Source organism: Galeopterus variegatus, unplaced genomic scaffold (genome assembly GCF_000696425.1).
Source record: "Galeopterus variegatus unplaced genomic scaffold, G_variegatus-3.0.2 Scaffold5283, whole genome shotgun sequence".
Taxonomy (NCBI): domain Eukaryota; kingdom Metazoa; phylum Chordata; class Mammalia; order Dermoptera; family Cynocephalidae; genus Galeopterus; species Galeopterus variegatus.
The window spans coordinates 145293-160253 of NW_007731394.1; the positions used below are offsets into that span (position 1 = coordinate 145293).

At 33.1% G+C, this 14961-nt stretch overlaps 1 protein-coding gene across 1 annotated transcript in view; it reads left to right on the forward strand.

Annotated features, from left to right (window-relative positions):
• The window catches only part of LOC103604609 (dachshund homolog 2-like), a 59950-nt gene extending 48272 nt beyond the window's left edge, over positions 1–11678 (forward strand). Inside the window, exon 3 of the mRNA XM_008589177.1 lies at positions 11488–11678. Within this exon, the coding sequence (XP_008587399.1) occupies positions 11488–11678 (191 nt within the window). The remainder of the gene's footprint in view (positions 1–11487) is intronic.
• The last annotated feature ends 3283 nt before the right edge of the window (positions 11679–14961 follow it).

A 14961-nucleotide genomic window follows, 5' to 3' on the forward strand; every position in this document is an offset into this window, starting at 1 on the left:
CTCCCGCCAAGGGTTCGGATCCCACATACAGACCGGTTCCCGCTCACTGGCTGAGCGAGGTGCGGGCGCGACACCGAGGGTTGCAATCCCGTTGCCGGTCCTGGTCTGGTACGGGCGCGACACTGAGGGTTGCGATCCGTTGCCGGACACGAAAAAAGACAAAAAGGAAAAAAAAAAAAAAGAATGTTAGCTGGAATCACATGAACTTGGGTTTGAATTCCACATCTTTTGAATTCCACATCACTGTTTGGCTTTGGAGAAGTCACCTAACTTTTCAGTCTCAGTTTCCAGAGCTACAAAATGGGGATAAAAATACACGCACTTAAGATTATTGTGAGGGCTAAAAGTGATAAAATACTTATACAGTGAGTTGCATATAGTAGATACTGTATAAATTATAAGTATTATTATTACTTAATAATCAAACTGTGGCTAATGTATACAAATTCAGGTTTAGGTGATGTTTTTAGTGACTGCAAAGACTCAGAAGTCTTTCTGCAGCAAAGTGGGTCTTATATATATTACTTGGCTAAAATCATACTTTTCTTACAAACAGAAAATCTGGGAGAAGAGTTCCATTACTCCTTTCCCTGAGACTTTCATTCTTCCATTAAACCCTGGGATTAAAACAACAAAGGAAATCTGAGATATTTTAATGTGATGTCCCAAATCTTAATGAAATTCATCAGTTATTAAGCATACAAAAATAAGTTATGATGTTTTACTTTAAAGAAGTTATAAGGGTAAAATCTTAACAAAGTGAAATATTAAGCAACAGCAAATAAAATGAATGTCAGAAAAGTTGTAAATATTATGTTATGAGAAATTAGAAAAGAAGTGATTAAGGTATGTCATAAAGGAGAGTGACTTAAAGGATTTCTGGTTTTCAGTCTGACGTACAAAGACCTTAGAAGTAATTTCTCCCATTCTTGAAACAAGAAAAAAGCTGAACACTCTGAAAATCACCAACTCTTTTTTAGATTGATTAGAGACTGAGATCACACACAGGGCAGCACCACTCCAAAAGCTGGAGGGACATACAATTCTAGCCCCCTTGAGCCTTCCTGTCTCACTTAAGGTGGGTGCAAACTGAAAAACACTAGTGAAAGTCACAGCCCAGGGATACAGGCTTGCTAAGGGAGTGAGACTTAATCATAGGGTTATAGAATGCTTCTCTCTTCACATTTTACCACCACCACAATATGGCTCTTATACAATAAAAGGGGATTACAGCTAAAAGAACTGCAAGCCTCAGATCCTATTTAAGTTGTGTACTCTAGAGAGAGCCAAATATAAGGGGGATGTAAATAAGAACACTAGAGGAAAATTTAACCTCAAAAACCACAGATATGGAAAACAGTTAAGACAGGTTAACTCTCAGCCACATCAACCTAAACTTACCACTAATGGCCTATTTATCTCAGTCCCTTTTACCTGATGCATCATTTGTGGCTTTAAACAAAAAATTACAAGGCATAAAAGATAAACAAAACACAGTCCAAAGGGGCAGATCAAGCATCAGAATCAAATTCAGGCATAGCAAATATTTTAGTATTCTTAGACTGGGAATTTAAAATAACTGATATTAAGGGAATAAAATAAGTATATAGTATAGAAGAACACATGGGAGATTTAGCAGAGAAATGGAAACTCTAAGAAAGAATCAAAAGGAAATGCTAGAAATAAACACTCTAACAAAATGAAGAATTCCTTTTATGGGATCATCTATAAAATGAAGACAGCCCAGGGAAGAATAAGTGAGCTTGAAGATATGTCAATAAAATCTTCCCAAACTGAAAACCAAAGTGAAGAAAGGGTGGAGAAAAAAGAAAAGAAAAGAAAAAAGAACAGAATATCTAAGAAACATATGACAATTACAAAAGGTATAGTGAACATGTAATGGGGTAATGGGAATACTAGAAAAATAGAAAGGAGTAATAGAAATATTTGAAGTAACAACGACTGAAAATTTTCCAAAATTAATGTGAGACATTAATGGGGTAATGGGAATACTAATGTAATGGAGTAATGGGAATACCAGAAAAATAGAAAAGAGTAACAGAAATATTTGGAGTAACAATGACTGAGAATTTTCCAAAATTAATGTGAGACACCAAATCACAGATTCGAGAAGCTCAGAGAACACTAAGCAGGATAAATACCAAAAACTGCAACTAGGCATATCATATAGAAACTGCAGAAAATCAAAGACAAAGAGAAAATCTTGAAAAAGGACAAAGGTTAAAAAAAAATGCTTCCTTCCCATACAGGAACAAAGACAAGAATTACAGTGGGCTTCTCTTCAGAAACCAGGCAAGCAAGAAGACAGTGGTGTGAAATATTTAGAATGTTGAAAAAATACCCTTCACCAACCTAGAATTTTGTATCCAGTGAAATTTCCCTTTAAAAGTGAAAAAGAAATAAAGAAGACTTCCTCAGGCAAACAAAAATTGAGGGAATTTGTTACCATACCAGTAGCCGTGTCTTGCCAAAAATGCTGAAAGGTCCTAGAGAGAAGGAAAATTATATAGATTAGAAACTTCAATCTGCATAAAGAAAGGACAAGCATTAAAGAAGGAATAAATTAAGGTAAATTAAAATACTATCTTCTTATTGTTAAGTAATCTAATAGTCCATCCAAAATAATAATAGCAGCAATGTGTTGGTGATTATACCTTAAGGATAATTTAAAAAATGACAGCAATATGGTGCAAGGGATGATAAGGAGGAATTGAAAATACTGTCTTACTTGCATTACCCATGAAGTGGTATAGTGATATTTGTAAAAATGAACTTAGATTAGTTGTAAATTTGTATTGAAAACTCTAAGACAACCTCTAACTAATTTTAAAATTAAGCGTAATTGATATGCTAAAAAAGAGAGAGAAAATAGAATCACCTAAAATGCTCAATTAATACCAGAAAAGGTAACAAAAGTGTGGAAGACAAGGAGAAAGAAAAAGAAAAAATAACCAGGGCAACAAATAAAAAAATAGTAACAAATATGGGAGCTATTTATCCAACTATATCAATAATTACTTTAAATGTGAATGGTCTAAATACACCAATTAAAAGACAGATATTGGCTTGTGTGCTCTAGTAACCTCAAATGTCAAAAAACATTTTTTTGTCTTTACTTAAATGTGAACACACTTTCTATAAAATTTTGTGTTGAGCAAAATAAAAATAAAAACAAAACAAAAAAATAACAGGAAAACCCCAGATACTGGAATAGTGGATAACAAAACAAGACCCATCAATATGTTGTCTATGAGAAGCTGAGTTTAAATATAAAGACACACACTGATCAAAAGTAAAGGGATAGAGAAATATATAGTATACTAACTAATCAATAGAAAGCTGGAGTACCAATATTAATTTCAGAAAAAGCACACTTCAGAGCAACAAAAATTATCAGGAATAAAGAAGGGCATTACATGATGATAAAGGGGCCAATGCTCCAAGAAGAGATGACAAACCTTAAAATGTTTGCACCTGAGTGTCAAAATATGTGTACAGTTCTGCTAGGCATCTATAATTAACAATAATTTATTGTATGTTCTCAAATGTCTAAAGGAGAGGAAATCAAATGTTCTTATCACAAAGAAGTTACCCTGATTTGATCATCACATATTGCAGACATATTAAAATATAACTTTGTCTTCCATAAATTTGCACAATCAATACATTTCATTAAAAAATAAATTCCTTTAGGGCCGGCCCGGTGGCGCACTGGATAAGTGTGCTGCTTGGGAAGTGCGGCGGCGCTCCCACCCGAGGGTTCGGATCCCACATACAGACCGGTTCCCGCTCACTGGCTGAGCGAGGCACGGGGGCAACACCGAGGGTTGCGATCCCGTTGCCGGTCCCCAGTCCGGTGCGGGGGCAACACTGAGGGTTGCGATCCATTGCTGGACACGGAAAAAGACAAAAAAATAAATAAATAAATTCCTTTATTAAAAAATGTGAGGCAAAATCTGATAGAACTGCAAAGAAAAATATATGAATCCACTATTATAGTTGGAGACTTTAGTGCCAGTCTATCAGTAATTGATATATCCAGCAGGGAGAAAATCAAAAGGGGGATAGTTGAACTGAACATTGCTGTCAATCAACTGGATCTAATGGGCATTTTAGAATACTTCATCCAATAACAGAATAATACATATTCTTCTCAAAATTATATAAAAAATTCAACAAGGTAAGCCCATTCTGGGCCTACCTTGTGTTAAAAAGTGTCAAACACACTTTAACAAATTTAAAAGAATGGACACATATAAAGTATGCTTTTGGCCATAATGGCATTAATAGAAATCAATAACAGCAGGATAGCTATAACATCCAAAAATACTTGGAGATTAAATAGCACACATCTAAATAACACATGGGTAAAAAAAAAAAAAAAAAAAAAAAACTCTCAAGAGAAATTTTAAAATATTTTAAAGTAAACGAAAATGAAAATAAAACTTATCAAAATATGTGGGATGCAGCAAAAGCAGTGCTTGGAGGGAAATTTATAGCATTGAATTAGTGTATTAAAAAGAAGAAAGAGATAAAATCAGCCTCTACTTTAGGAAACTAAAAAGATGAGCAAATTAAATCTAAAGTAAGCAGAAGATATAGCAGAAATTAGTGCAGAAACCAATGAAATAGAAAACACAGAATTGATAGAGAAAAACAATGAACCCAAAAGCTTATCTTTGACAAAAATCAATGAAATTGATATACCTCTAGTAAAACTAACTAAGAAAAAGGGAGAAGACACAAATTACAAATATCAGTAATGAAAGAGGGGCCATCAGCACTAATCCCATGGACATTAAAAGGATAACAGAGGAATATTCTGAACAAATTCATGCACACAAATTTGATAACCTAAATGAAATAGGCCAATTTATTGACAGATATCATCTGCCAATACTCATGCAAGAAGAAATAGACATATCTATTTATATATTAGTGTGTGCGTATATATATACATGGATTCACGGCTGAATTTTACCAAACATTTTAGGAAGATTATACCAATTATCTATAATCTCTTCAAGAACATAGAAGCAGAGGGAATATGTCCCAACTTATTCTATGATGCCAGCATTACTCAAATATGAAAACCAGACAAAAACATCAGAAGAAAGGGAAACTACAGACCAATGTCTTTCATGAATGTAATGCAAAAATCTTCAATAAAATATTAACATATGAATACTGCAATGTATAAAAAGAATTGCACACCATGACAAAGTAAGATTTATTCCAGATATTCAAGGCTAGTTCAACATCTGAAAATCAATTAATGTAATCATTTATATCAGCAGGCTAACGAAGAAAAAATATATGATCCCAAATATAGATCAGAAAAAACATCTGACAAAATACAATACTCATTCATAATAAACACTCTCAGAAATAATACAGGGGTACTGCCTCAACTTGATAAAGAACATCTACAAAAACCTACTGCTAACATCATTCTTTATCTTGAGAAGTTAGATCCTTTTTCCGTAAGATCAGGACAAGACAAGGATGCCCGCTCTCACCACTCATATTTATCATTGTACTGGAAGTTCTAGCTAATACAATATGACAAGAAAATTAAAGTTACACAGATTGAGAAAGAAGAAATTGTTTTTGTTTAAAAATAACATTGTTGTCCTTTTAAAAAATTCCAAAGATTTCTCAAAAAAATTTTCCTAGAACTAATAAGGGATTATAGCAAGGTTGCATGATACAAAATTAATATACAAAGATCAATTGATTTCCTATGTAGCAGCAATGAAAAATTACAATTTGAAATTAAAAAGCATTATTTACATCAGCAACAAATAAATTGAATTACTTATGTCTAAACCTAACAAAATATGTATAGGATGTATAAAAGGAATACTACAAAGCTCCGAGGAAAGAAATTAATGAATATTTTAGTCAATGGAGCTAGATTCCATGTTCATGGATGGGAAGACTCAATATCACTAAGATGTCAGTTCTTCCCAACTTGTTCTATAGATTTAATGCAATCTCAATCAAAATCCAAGGACATTATTTTGTGGATATTGACAAACCGATCCTAGCATTTATATGGAAAGCAAAAGACCCAAAATAGCAAACACAATATTGAAGAAGAACAAAATCACTGGAGTGATACTACCATATTTTATGATTTACTATAAAACTACAGTAATCCAAAGAGTGTGATATTGTCAAAAGAATAGACAAATAGATCAATAAAATAGAATAGAGAGCCTAGAAATAGATCCACACAAATATAATGAATTGATATTTGATGAAGGAGCAAAGACAATTCAAAGGAGAGATGATAGTCTTTTCAACAAATCTCTCTGGAACAACCAGAAATCCACATGCAAAAAAAATGAACCTAGACACAGATCTTATGCCTTTCACAAAAATTAACTCAAAATGTGTCACAAACTTAAATGTAAATTGCAAATCTCCAAAACTAATAAGATAACATCAGAGAAACTCTAGGTGGTCTTGGGATTAACAATGGGTTTTAAGATACAAAACCAAAAGCATGATCCTTTAAAAGAAAAAAAAAATAATAAGTTGGAATTTGATAAAATTAAAACTGTTCTGTGAAACATACTGACAAGAGAATGAAAAGAGAAGCCATAGAGTGGGAGAAAATCTTTGCAAAACACATATATGATAAAAACAGATAGAATATATACAGAGAACTCTTAAAACTCAACATTAAGAAATAAAAAATCCAGTTAATAGTGGGGAAAAGACTTGAACAAACACCTCACCAGATAAGATATACAGATGGCAAATAAGCATATGAAAACATTCTCAACATTGTATGTCTTTAAGAAATTGTAAATTAAAACAGTGTGATACTCCTACACACCTATTGGAATAGCTAAAATCTGTAACTCTGTCAATATCAATTACTGTCAAGGATGAAGAGCAACAGGAACTTTCAACTCACTGCTGGTGGGAATGCAAAATGGTATAGCCACTTTTTAAGAAATTTAGGCTATTTTTTATAAAGCTAATCAATGTCTTCCCTATTAATTTAAAGCTTTATGTCCACACAACAACCTACACACCAATGTTCATAGCAACATTATTCATATTTGCTAAAAAGTAGAAGAAACCAACGTTTCCTTCAATAGGTGAATTCATAAACCAGCTGTGGTACACTGAAAGCATGGAACAATTTTTAGCAATAAGGACAAAAAATGAGCTATCAAACCTTGAAAAGAGCTGGAATAATTTTAAGTGCATATTGGTAAGTGAAAAAGCCAGTCTGAAAAGGTTAAATACTGTTTGATTCCAACTATGTGGCATTCAGGAAAAGGCAAATCTGCAGAGACAGTTAACAGATCAGTGGTTGCCAGAAGTTGGGGGGAGGGAGGGATGAACAGGCAGAGCACAAAGAATTTTTAGTGTAGTGAAACTATTCTGTATGATACCATACTGGTAGATACATAATATTATGCATTTATGAAAACCCATATATTGTACAACACAAAAAGTGAATTCTCATGCAAACTATGGACTATATTTAATATGATATCAATATTGATTTGTCAATTGTAACAATATAACACATTAATATTAATGTAAAATATTAATAAGAGGGGCAACTGTTTGCTGACAGTGAAGGCAAAAGAAAATTCTGTTATTTCTGCTCATTTTTTTTTCAGTAATCGTAAAACTTCTCTAAAAATAAAGTCTGTTAATTTAAAACAGAAGGGAGTGGACTTTAGTGTAGGCAAATGATTTGATTTAGAGGGGCAGATTCCAGAGAGAGGCATCAATATGAGTGAAGGCTAAGGTGAATTAAAACTGTGGGGAACTGCAAATAGTCCAGTGGATCTGGCTAGAGTAGAACATACATAGAAAATTACTAGATATCAAAACTAGAAAGGCAATTCTGTATTAAATCAAAGAGATTTTATTTGATTATTTGATTCTAGAGGTAGTAAGTCGTCCCTGGACATTTTATTTTATTTTATTATTAGCATACTCATCATTACAAATCAGTCTTTCCCCATGCCCTCCACCCTACCTACCACTCTCCAACTCCCCTACCTCCCTCGCCTCCATCTCTAGTATCCTTAGGTTTATCTCTTTGCGAAAGTTTTGTGGTTTCTCTCTCTGTCTCTCTCTCTCTCTCACTCTCTCACTCTCTCACTCTCTCACTCTGTACCCCTCCTTCCCTCCCTCTCTTCCTCCCTCCTCCCCTTATTATCTTTTTTCTTTCTTTCTCTTTTACTATCTTTCTTTCTTTCTTTTTTTCTTAGCACCCAGGTATGAAGGAGAATATGCGGTATTTTTTTCTGTGTCTGGCTTATTTCATTTAACATAATTTTCTCCAGGCTATTCCATGTTGCTGCACATGGCAGAATTTCATTCTTTTTTATGGCTGAGTACTTTCAAAATTTGAGTAGAAAGGCAAATGAAAAGGCATAGGAAGACCAAACAGGAAGACAGGGCACTGGCATAAGGAAATTAATGCCTGGAAGTCATTGTGAAAATGGCAAGATATTACAGAGGTCAACGTGACTTGGGAAGCAAATCACTGTGGGATTTAGAGGGAGAACTAGAGGATTACAGAAGTTCATACCCTTTATGGCTATGAGGAGGTGATGCCATGCACTTACATAAAAATTATAGGAGTTGCTGGAATACCAGCATGCAGTAGAAATGATGCTCATGGTAGCTTGCATAATGTCCTTGAGGTTGACAGAAAAGAGATGATCCATTTTGGTGATTTTTTAAAAAGGATTTGTCTTCATTACCATACTATTAAAAGTCTACATACTTATCTGGCATGTGAATGAGCCGGATTGCTGGAGTGTTGTGTTCTATTGATGGCTTTTAATTTAATGTTTTCAGCTTTGGGGAAAGGTTGACTTACATAATTCAGTATTTGCATATGCTTTGCATGTGGAGCTCATGTGGGGTCACTGTTAAACTGGCCTGTAATGTAAATATTAGCTTAGAGTCTAGGGCATTATATTAATTGATGGTTAGATATTGCAGGTCATGACCTGAAAGTATGACTTTTAAGTCCTTCATGGTTATTTGAAGCGTTTGATGAATTTATTTTAAAACTGTCAATGGGCTGCTAAATTCTGTTTTTAGTTTGCATTTAGTTTGCATGTCAATTGGACTTTAAGTAGGCATATTTCTTGATATGGCCAGATGGTGTTTGGGTGATGCTGAAAATCTTTGGAGAATGAGGAAAGATTATTACAGTGTTAAGGAAAGTGTAAAATGAACAAAGGCTTATTTAAGCATTTGAAAGGTGAAGGGAGGCACTGATGGCTACTTTTTATGTACAGTTTGATCAATTCACGACTAAAACACTGTGTGCACAAAGAATTGCAGTCAATAACTATCTTGGGTTTGTGGTAAATGAGCCTTATATAGAAACCTATTTAGGTCCTTGATGGTTGCTATTATGTTGAGCATAATGTGAAGGTTTTGGGGGAAAGATAAACAGTGATTAATTTAATATACGTTATAAAATATTCCATCATTATAGCATAAGCTATATGATGAATAAAGAATTAAAATGCATATGCATCTAAGTAATTTTGGAAGGCTAACTGAAAAAATTCTAGTTTAAAAGGGGATGGGTACCACATATTGGGGAACTCATGCAGTATTTGTCTTTCTGTGCCTGGCTTATTTTACCTAACATTATGTCCTTCAGAATGTATTTGTGGTGATGGATATGTTAATTAGCTTTATTTAATCGTTCCGGATTGTATGTATATATCATTACATCACTTTATGTCTCATAAATATATACAATTATAAGTTGTCAATTTACAGTAAAATTTTAAAAATATATATGAATAAAAACAAATAAAATGGAGTGGGGAAGGCCATTTTGAATTCAGTGTTGTAAGCCTTGTGTTGAGACTTCTCTGATGAATTAATAATCCCAGGAAAAATGTTTCGTAGCTGGTAAGTTTAGTTTGGCACATTGCTCGTGGAAAGGATTTAGAGAAAATGAGCCATAAGTGAACACTGATAAGGGAAAAGTTTAAAATATTTTATTAATATTCTCTGGGATATGGAGATAGTACATAGAATGTTCCTTTGCTTGAGTTCCATACAGAATTTAAGTTTCTAAGTTTGTTTTGATCCTTGTGTGTTTCTAATCACAGTGCATTTTGTGGCTGTCTTTATCAGAAATATTGGTGACTGATGTGTTTTTGATTTAGGAATTCCTTTAACTGAGGTGATCACTTCAGTATTGTATGAGACCTGTCCTATCTGGAAGTATATTTTATTTTATTGTGCTGCCTTTGCAATTTCTTGTTAACAGCTTTAAATCAACCAGCATAGTTAAAATCAGGAGATGGACCTCAAATAAATTAACATCACTTCTTCCTTCTAGTCTTTATTAAAATTGGACTTTATTAAAATTAAAAACTGATTTGTAAAACACAGTGTTAAGAGAAGAAAAAAACAATCCACCAAATGGGAGAATATCTTTGTCCTAAAAAAAATGTGTCTGCAGTGTTTGTATTACTGGCACTGTTGTTTTGAGCGATGGGATTTAGGGGGCCAAAGTATATATACTTTTTATAGATTCACTGTTGTTCTCTGTTGTGATATGGGGAGAAAGAAAAAGTGAAGGGAAGGGATGGCAAAGAGGAAAACGGGATGTTATAAATAGTTGATATTTGTGTGTAGGGTTAATGTATATGTTGCCAATCATAGAACTTCTGTAGTTTGTAATAATTTAGGAAAATTATAGGCAAGGATGTTTTGGAACATCTGTTAAAAATTACTGGTTTCTGGGCTTCTGTCCAAAATAAGGCAAGATTACTGCAGAGGTAATAGTTTAATTTAAAATACATTGTAAAGTGTTAACATTCATAACGTTATGGTAACTTTCCCTAGCCTCTGCTCAAAGCTATTTCCTCTCACAAATCCCAACCTGATAAAGTGTAAATAGACAACTATTTTAATTCGCTACCTTTTACATGATAACATATCTGTGGCTAGCACGAATGGAATGTGCATAATACTTGAGAGATAGACTTTAAGATGTTAAAATGTGTAAAAATTATTTCAATTTGCATATGAAAACAAATGGAATTACTGATACTATTCAACAATATTGGTATTTGTTATTAAACCAGAAAACAGTTGGATAGAGAAGTTATTCTTTTTTGACAAAGACTTCAAATTAGAGCTATAAGCATTCATTCTGGAGTTTTATATCTAAGAAGGTGTAGTATACTCCAATTGTTATTTTCTTCAATAGTTCTGAAGCTTAGAGAATCTACATCCTACCTTGCCAGTATCCCTATTAAGTCTCTTAAAGAAGTGTTAAACTAGAAATTATCAACACATCAACATATTATAATGATTAAAAAGAAATTTTAAGAAGAAAGTTACTTCTTATTACTTAAATGCATTGAATTTAGATACTTTTTAAAAATCTAGGTCATAGCACCATACTGTAACAAGTTTAACATGCACTGTTTCTTTTAGGACTGGATCTGCCATTTATGATGATGCCTCATCCCCTAATTCCAGTCAGTTTACCTCCTGCTTCAGTTGCCATGGCAATGAATCAGATGAACCATCTCAATACTATTGCCAATATGGCTGCTGCAGCCCAGATTCACAGTCCACTCTCCAGAGCTGGTGCCTCTGTTATAAAGGTAAGAATCATGATTTAGAAGAGGACAAAGGTGTTAATTACGTGTAAAGTTTGATAAATTATTAGCAATACCACTGAAACTTCAGTAGTAACACACAGTTCATTGACTCAGTTGGTTAGCATACAGTATTGATGAGTTTGGTTTCTGACCAGACCTGCCAGACTTATTGTTGCTTTTGTTGATTTCTTTTTATTCCATGAGCACAGATCCACTTTTAATTCTAGCTTCCTATTTTGCAATCATGTGCACAGTGTTTGGGAGGCATGGCCAGACTAATGACAGAGTAGAAGAATGTGCAAAAACCGTTCCCATTGCTGGGGTAAAACAACCTACACACTGCATCCTTTTGGAGTTTGAGAGGCAGTTGTGAGGTATGACATACCATACAGGACTTAGAGTCAGACACACTTGGGTTCCAATCCTAATTTGGCACTTTTTAGCTGAATGACCTTGGGTATGATACTTATTCCACCTGAATGTGTTTCCTCAACTGTAAAATGAAGATCATAGAGATAATCTATGCCACTTCTTTCATTGGCTGTCTTGAGATAATGTGAGTAAAATATATGTTAAAACCTGTGAAACATTAAACACATATTTACAATAATTTATTACATTGTCATTATCATTATTAGAACACTATTTTTCAAAGTTTATGGCCATTGGATAATGAAACACAAAGGATATTTTATAATTTTATCTTCTGTTTCCTATTCGGTTGGCACATGGCCTCTCTGCCTTCCTTCCAAGTATTGTAAGATCTAGGCTTTTGAATATTTTTTCCTTTTGATGAGGAGGTGATATAATTATATATAGAATCCTGAGAGTATAGTTAATTGCAACAACACATTGAGTTTTTTCCTTTGATTCTTCATTTATTTAACAAACATCGTACCCTTGAGATATGTATATATATATGTAATTGTATTGGGCAATATGGGAAACTGATGAATAAGCCATACTCCTGGACTTCCAGGAACTCACAAACTAAATGTGAGAAAGAAAAGTGCCCATTTAACTTGTAGCAACAAGACAGACTGTGATGGATAACATAAGAGAACCACCAAGTATTACAGGAATTTAGAGAAGGGAGAGAATCATACCTAGCTTGGAGAAGAGAGAGGACAGGGATCAAAAAAGGCATTAGAGTTGAAGGATTTGAACTGAGCCTTGCAATACTGATACAATTGTAATAGATATGTATGGGAGTGAGAGATGTGAAGGCAGAGGAAACCAGACATTCTGGACATTTTTGTTCCATTTTAAAATTAGCTTCCAGTTTTGGGGGCTTTTAAAACACTGAAGAAAATTTTAAATATAACCTTTGTAGGAAAGGAAAAGAAAAAGTGATGGTTTTTATAAAATTCCACATATATTTCAATAGCCAAGTGGAAGTGTGTTTCCTGTAAAAATTGTGGCTCTTAATGGATTATTCTACCCTAGTTAATCAGAGCCCTGATATTTGAATATTTTATCAGAGTGTAAACCGGGAATTAGAGTTGTTTCAGAGGGCAAAATCACCCGTGAACATTATTTAAAAGATGGAATAAGTTTCTCATGATTTTGAAACTGGATGGCTACTAAGAAAATAGTCATACACAAATTGAGAAATTCTATTAAGAATCAAATCACACACTTCAAAGTAATGGTATTGTCACACTTGCTCTGAAATGATTGAAGTATATACTCTTAATAGAGGCAAGCATACGGCTCTTCAAAAGTACATTTTGTTACTTTTCGTAAGGACCATTACTCAGACTGAATTGGTTACACTTTAATTGAATGTTTGGGACTTTGGGTAGCTTTGTGAAAGTTTGCAGTTAAGAACACTTGGGAATGGGGCTTATGACTACCATTGGTCATTGGCGGTGATGATTATGGCCTTGAAAATGGAAAGGATAATTATCTTATCCTTAATCCAAATATTGTTTTATTGTTAATTTATTAAAGTAATATAACTATCATTTTGTTTATTGCTTATTAACCTATTTTATATACAGCCTCTTTGAAAAGAAAGTAGGAACTGTCACAAACATACAATTTTACACTGCTTTTTAAAAGTTGACATGAGATCACATGCTTTCCTATGCACAGAAACCATTTTATGCTGAGGAGAAATTAAATATACTTTCATAGGTAGTTATTTTGATTAAAGTAAGTTGAAAGAGATTTGATTTAATTCAAATGCCCTTTGATAAAATTTCTTTACAGATCTATCAGAAGTACCTCGCCATTGAGGGTGATAGGGAAATAAAGAAAAAAATTATAAAAACAGTTGATTTTAGTAAATAGTGAGAGGTTTTAATAAAGTTGTCAAGTTTTGTTTGTTTTTGCAAAAGTGCTATTGTACAATAATAACATTATTAGCTTTAAAATAGTAATTCACAGGAAGTACCATAGTAAAAATATTCCAAGTAATTGATAAAAAGGTGGTTATATGTTAAAACTTGACCCTCCTTTCAAGAACAGTTATCAGTATCAGTTACCAGCCATGAGATAACAAATTATAAGGACATAAATTTCATACCTCTGTTGATCTCATATATTTCAAAAGAATTTGCTTTCAGTGTGCTTCTTGGTAAAGCATCGTTTCAAAGTTAACCTATTAGAATCCCGTAAGCATTGGGTAAACCTATGTATTGAAAATTTATTATGTAATACTACTTGGGGGATATAGGAACTATTCAAACAAAAACACATTTAATTTGTTTATATTTAAAAAAGTTTTTATCCTAGAATTTTGACAGAAAACACAAATATATAAATTAGCATTACTCATTGTTTTACAAAATATCTAACTTGAAGTCATCGGATCTTTTATCTTGTGTTTACCATTTAGAAGTAAACTGTCCTTCCAAGGTATGCATGGTCAGAAAATTTAACATTTAATATTTAAAAAGAAATGTCAATTTGATTTATTTTTGACAAATCCACGATAAATTAGGAAAAGTCACAATAGCCTGATTTACAAAGCCCCCTTGCTTTGCATAAATATAATCAATTTAAAACACAGCTACAAAAAAAACCAAACAAGTTGATATACACAGTAAGAGACTAGTACACATTAAAAAACAAGTCCAAAATACATGTTTAATTATATTAAAATTTGTGAAAATTCAAAGAAAGTGTTACTAAACGTATCGGTGTGTTTAAATTATTCTTGTTTATATATATGTATATATAAAAATAAATAAATAAAACTTTCAGGTAAAACTTTCCTTGTTTTTCCCATATCAATAAACAAAGTCCCTGGATTAAAAAGAAATGTAATGTTGAACCAAATTTTCAGAGTCCTTCTAAA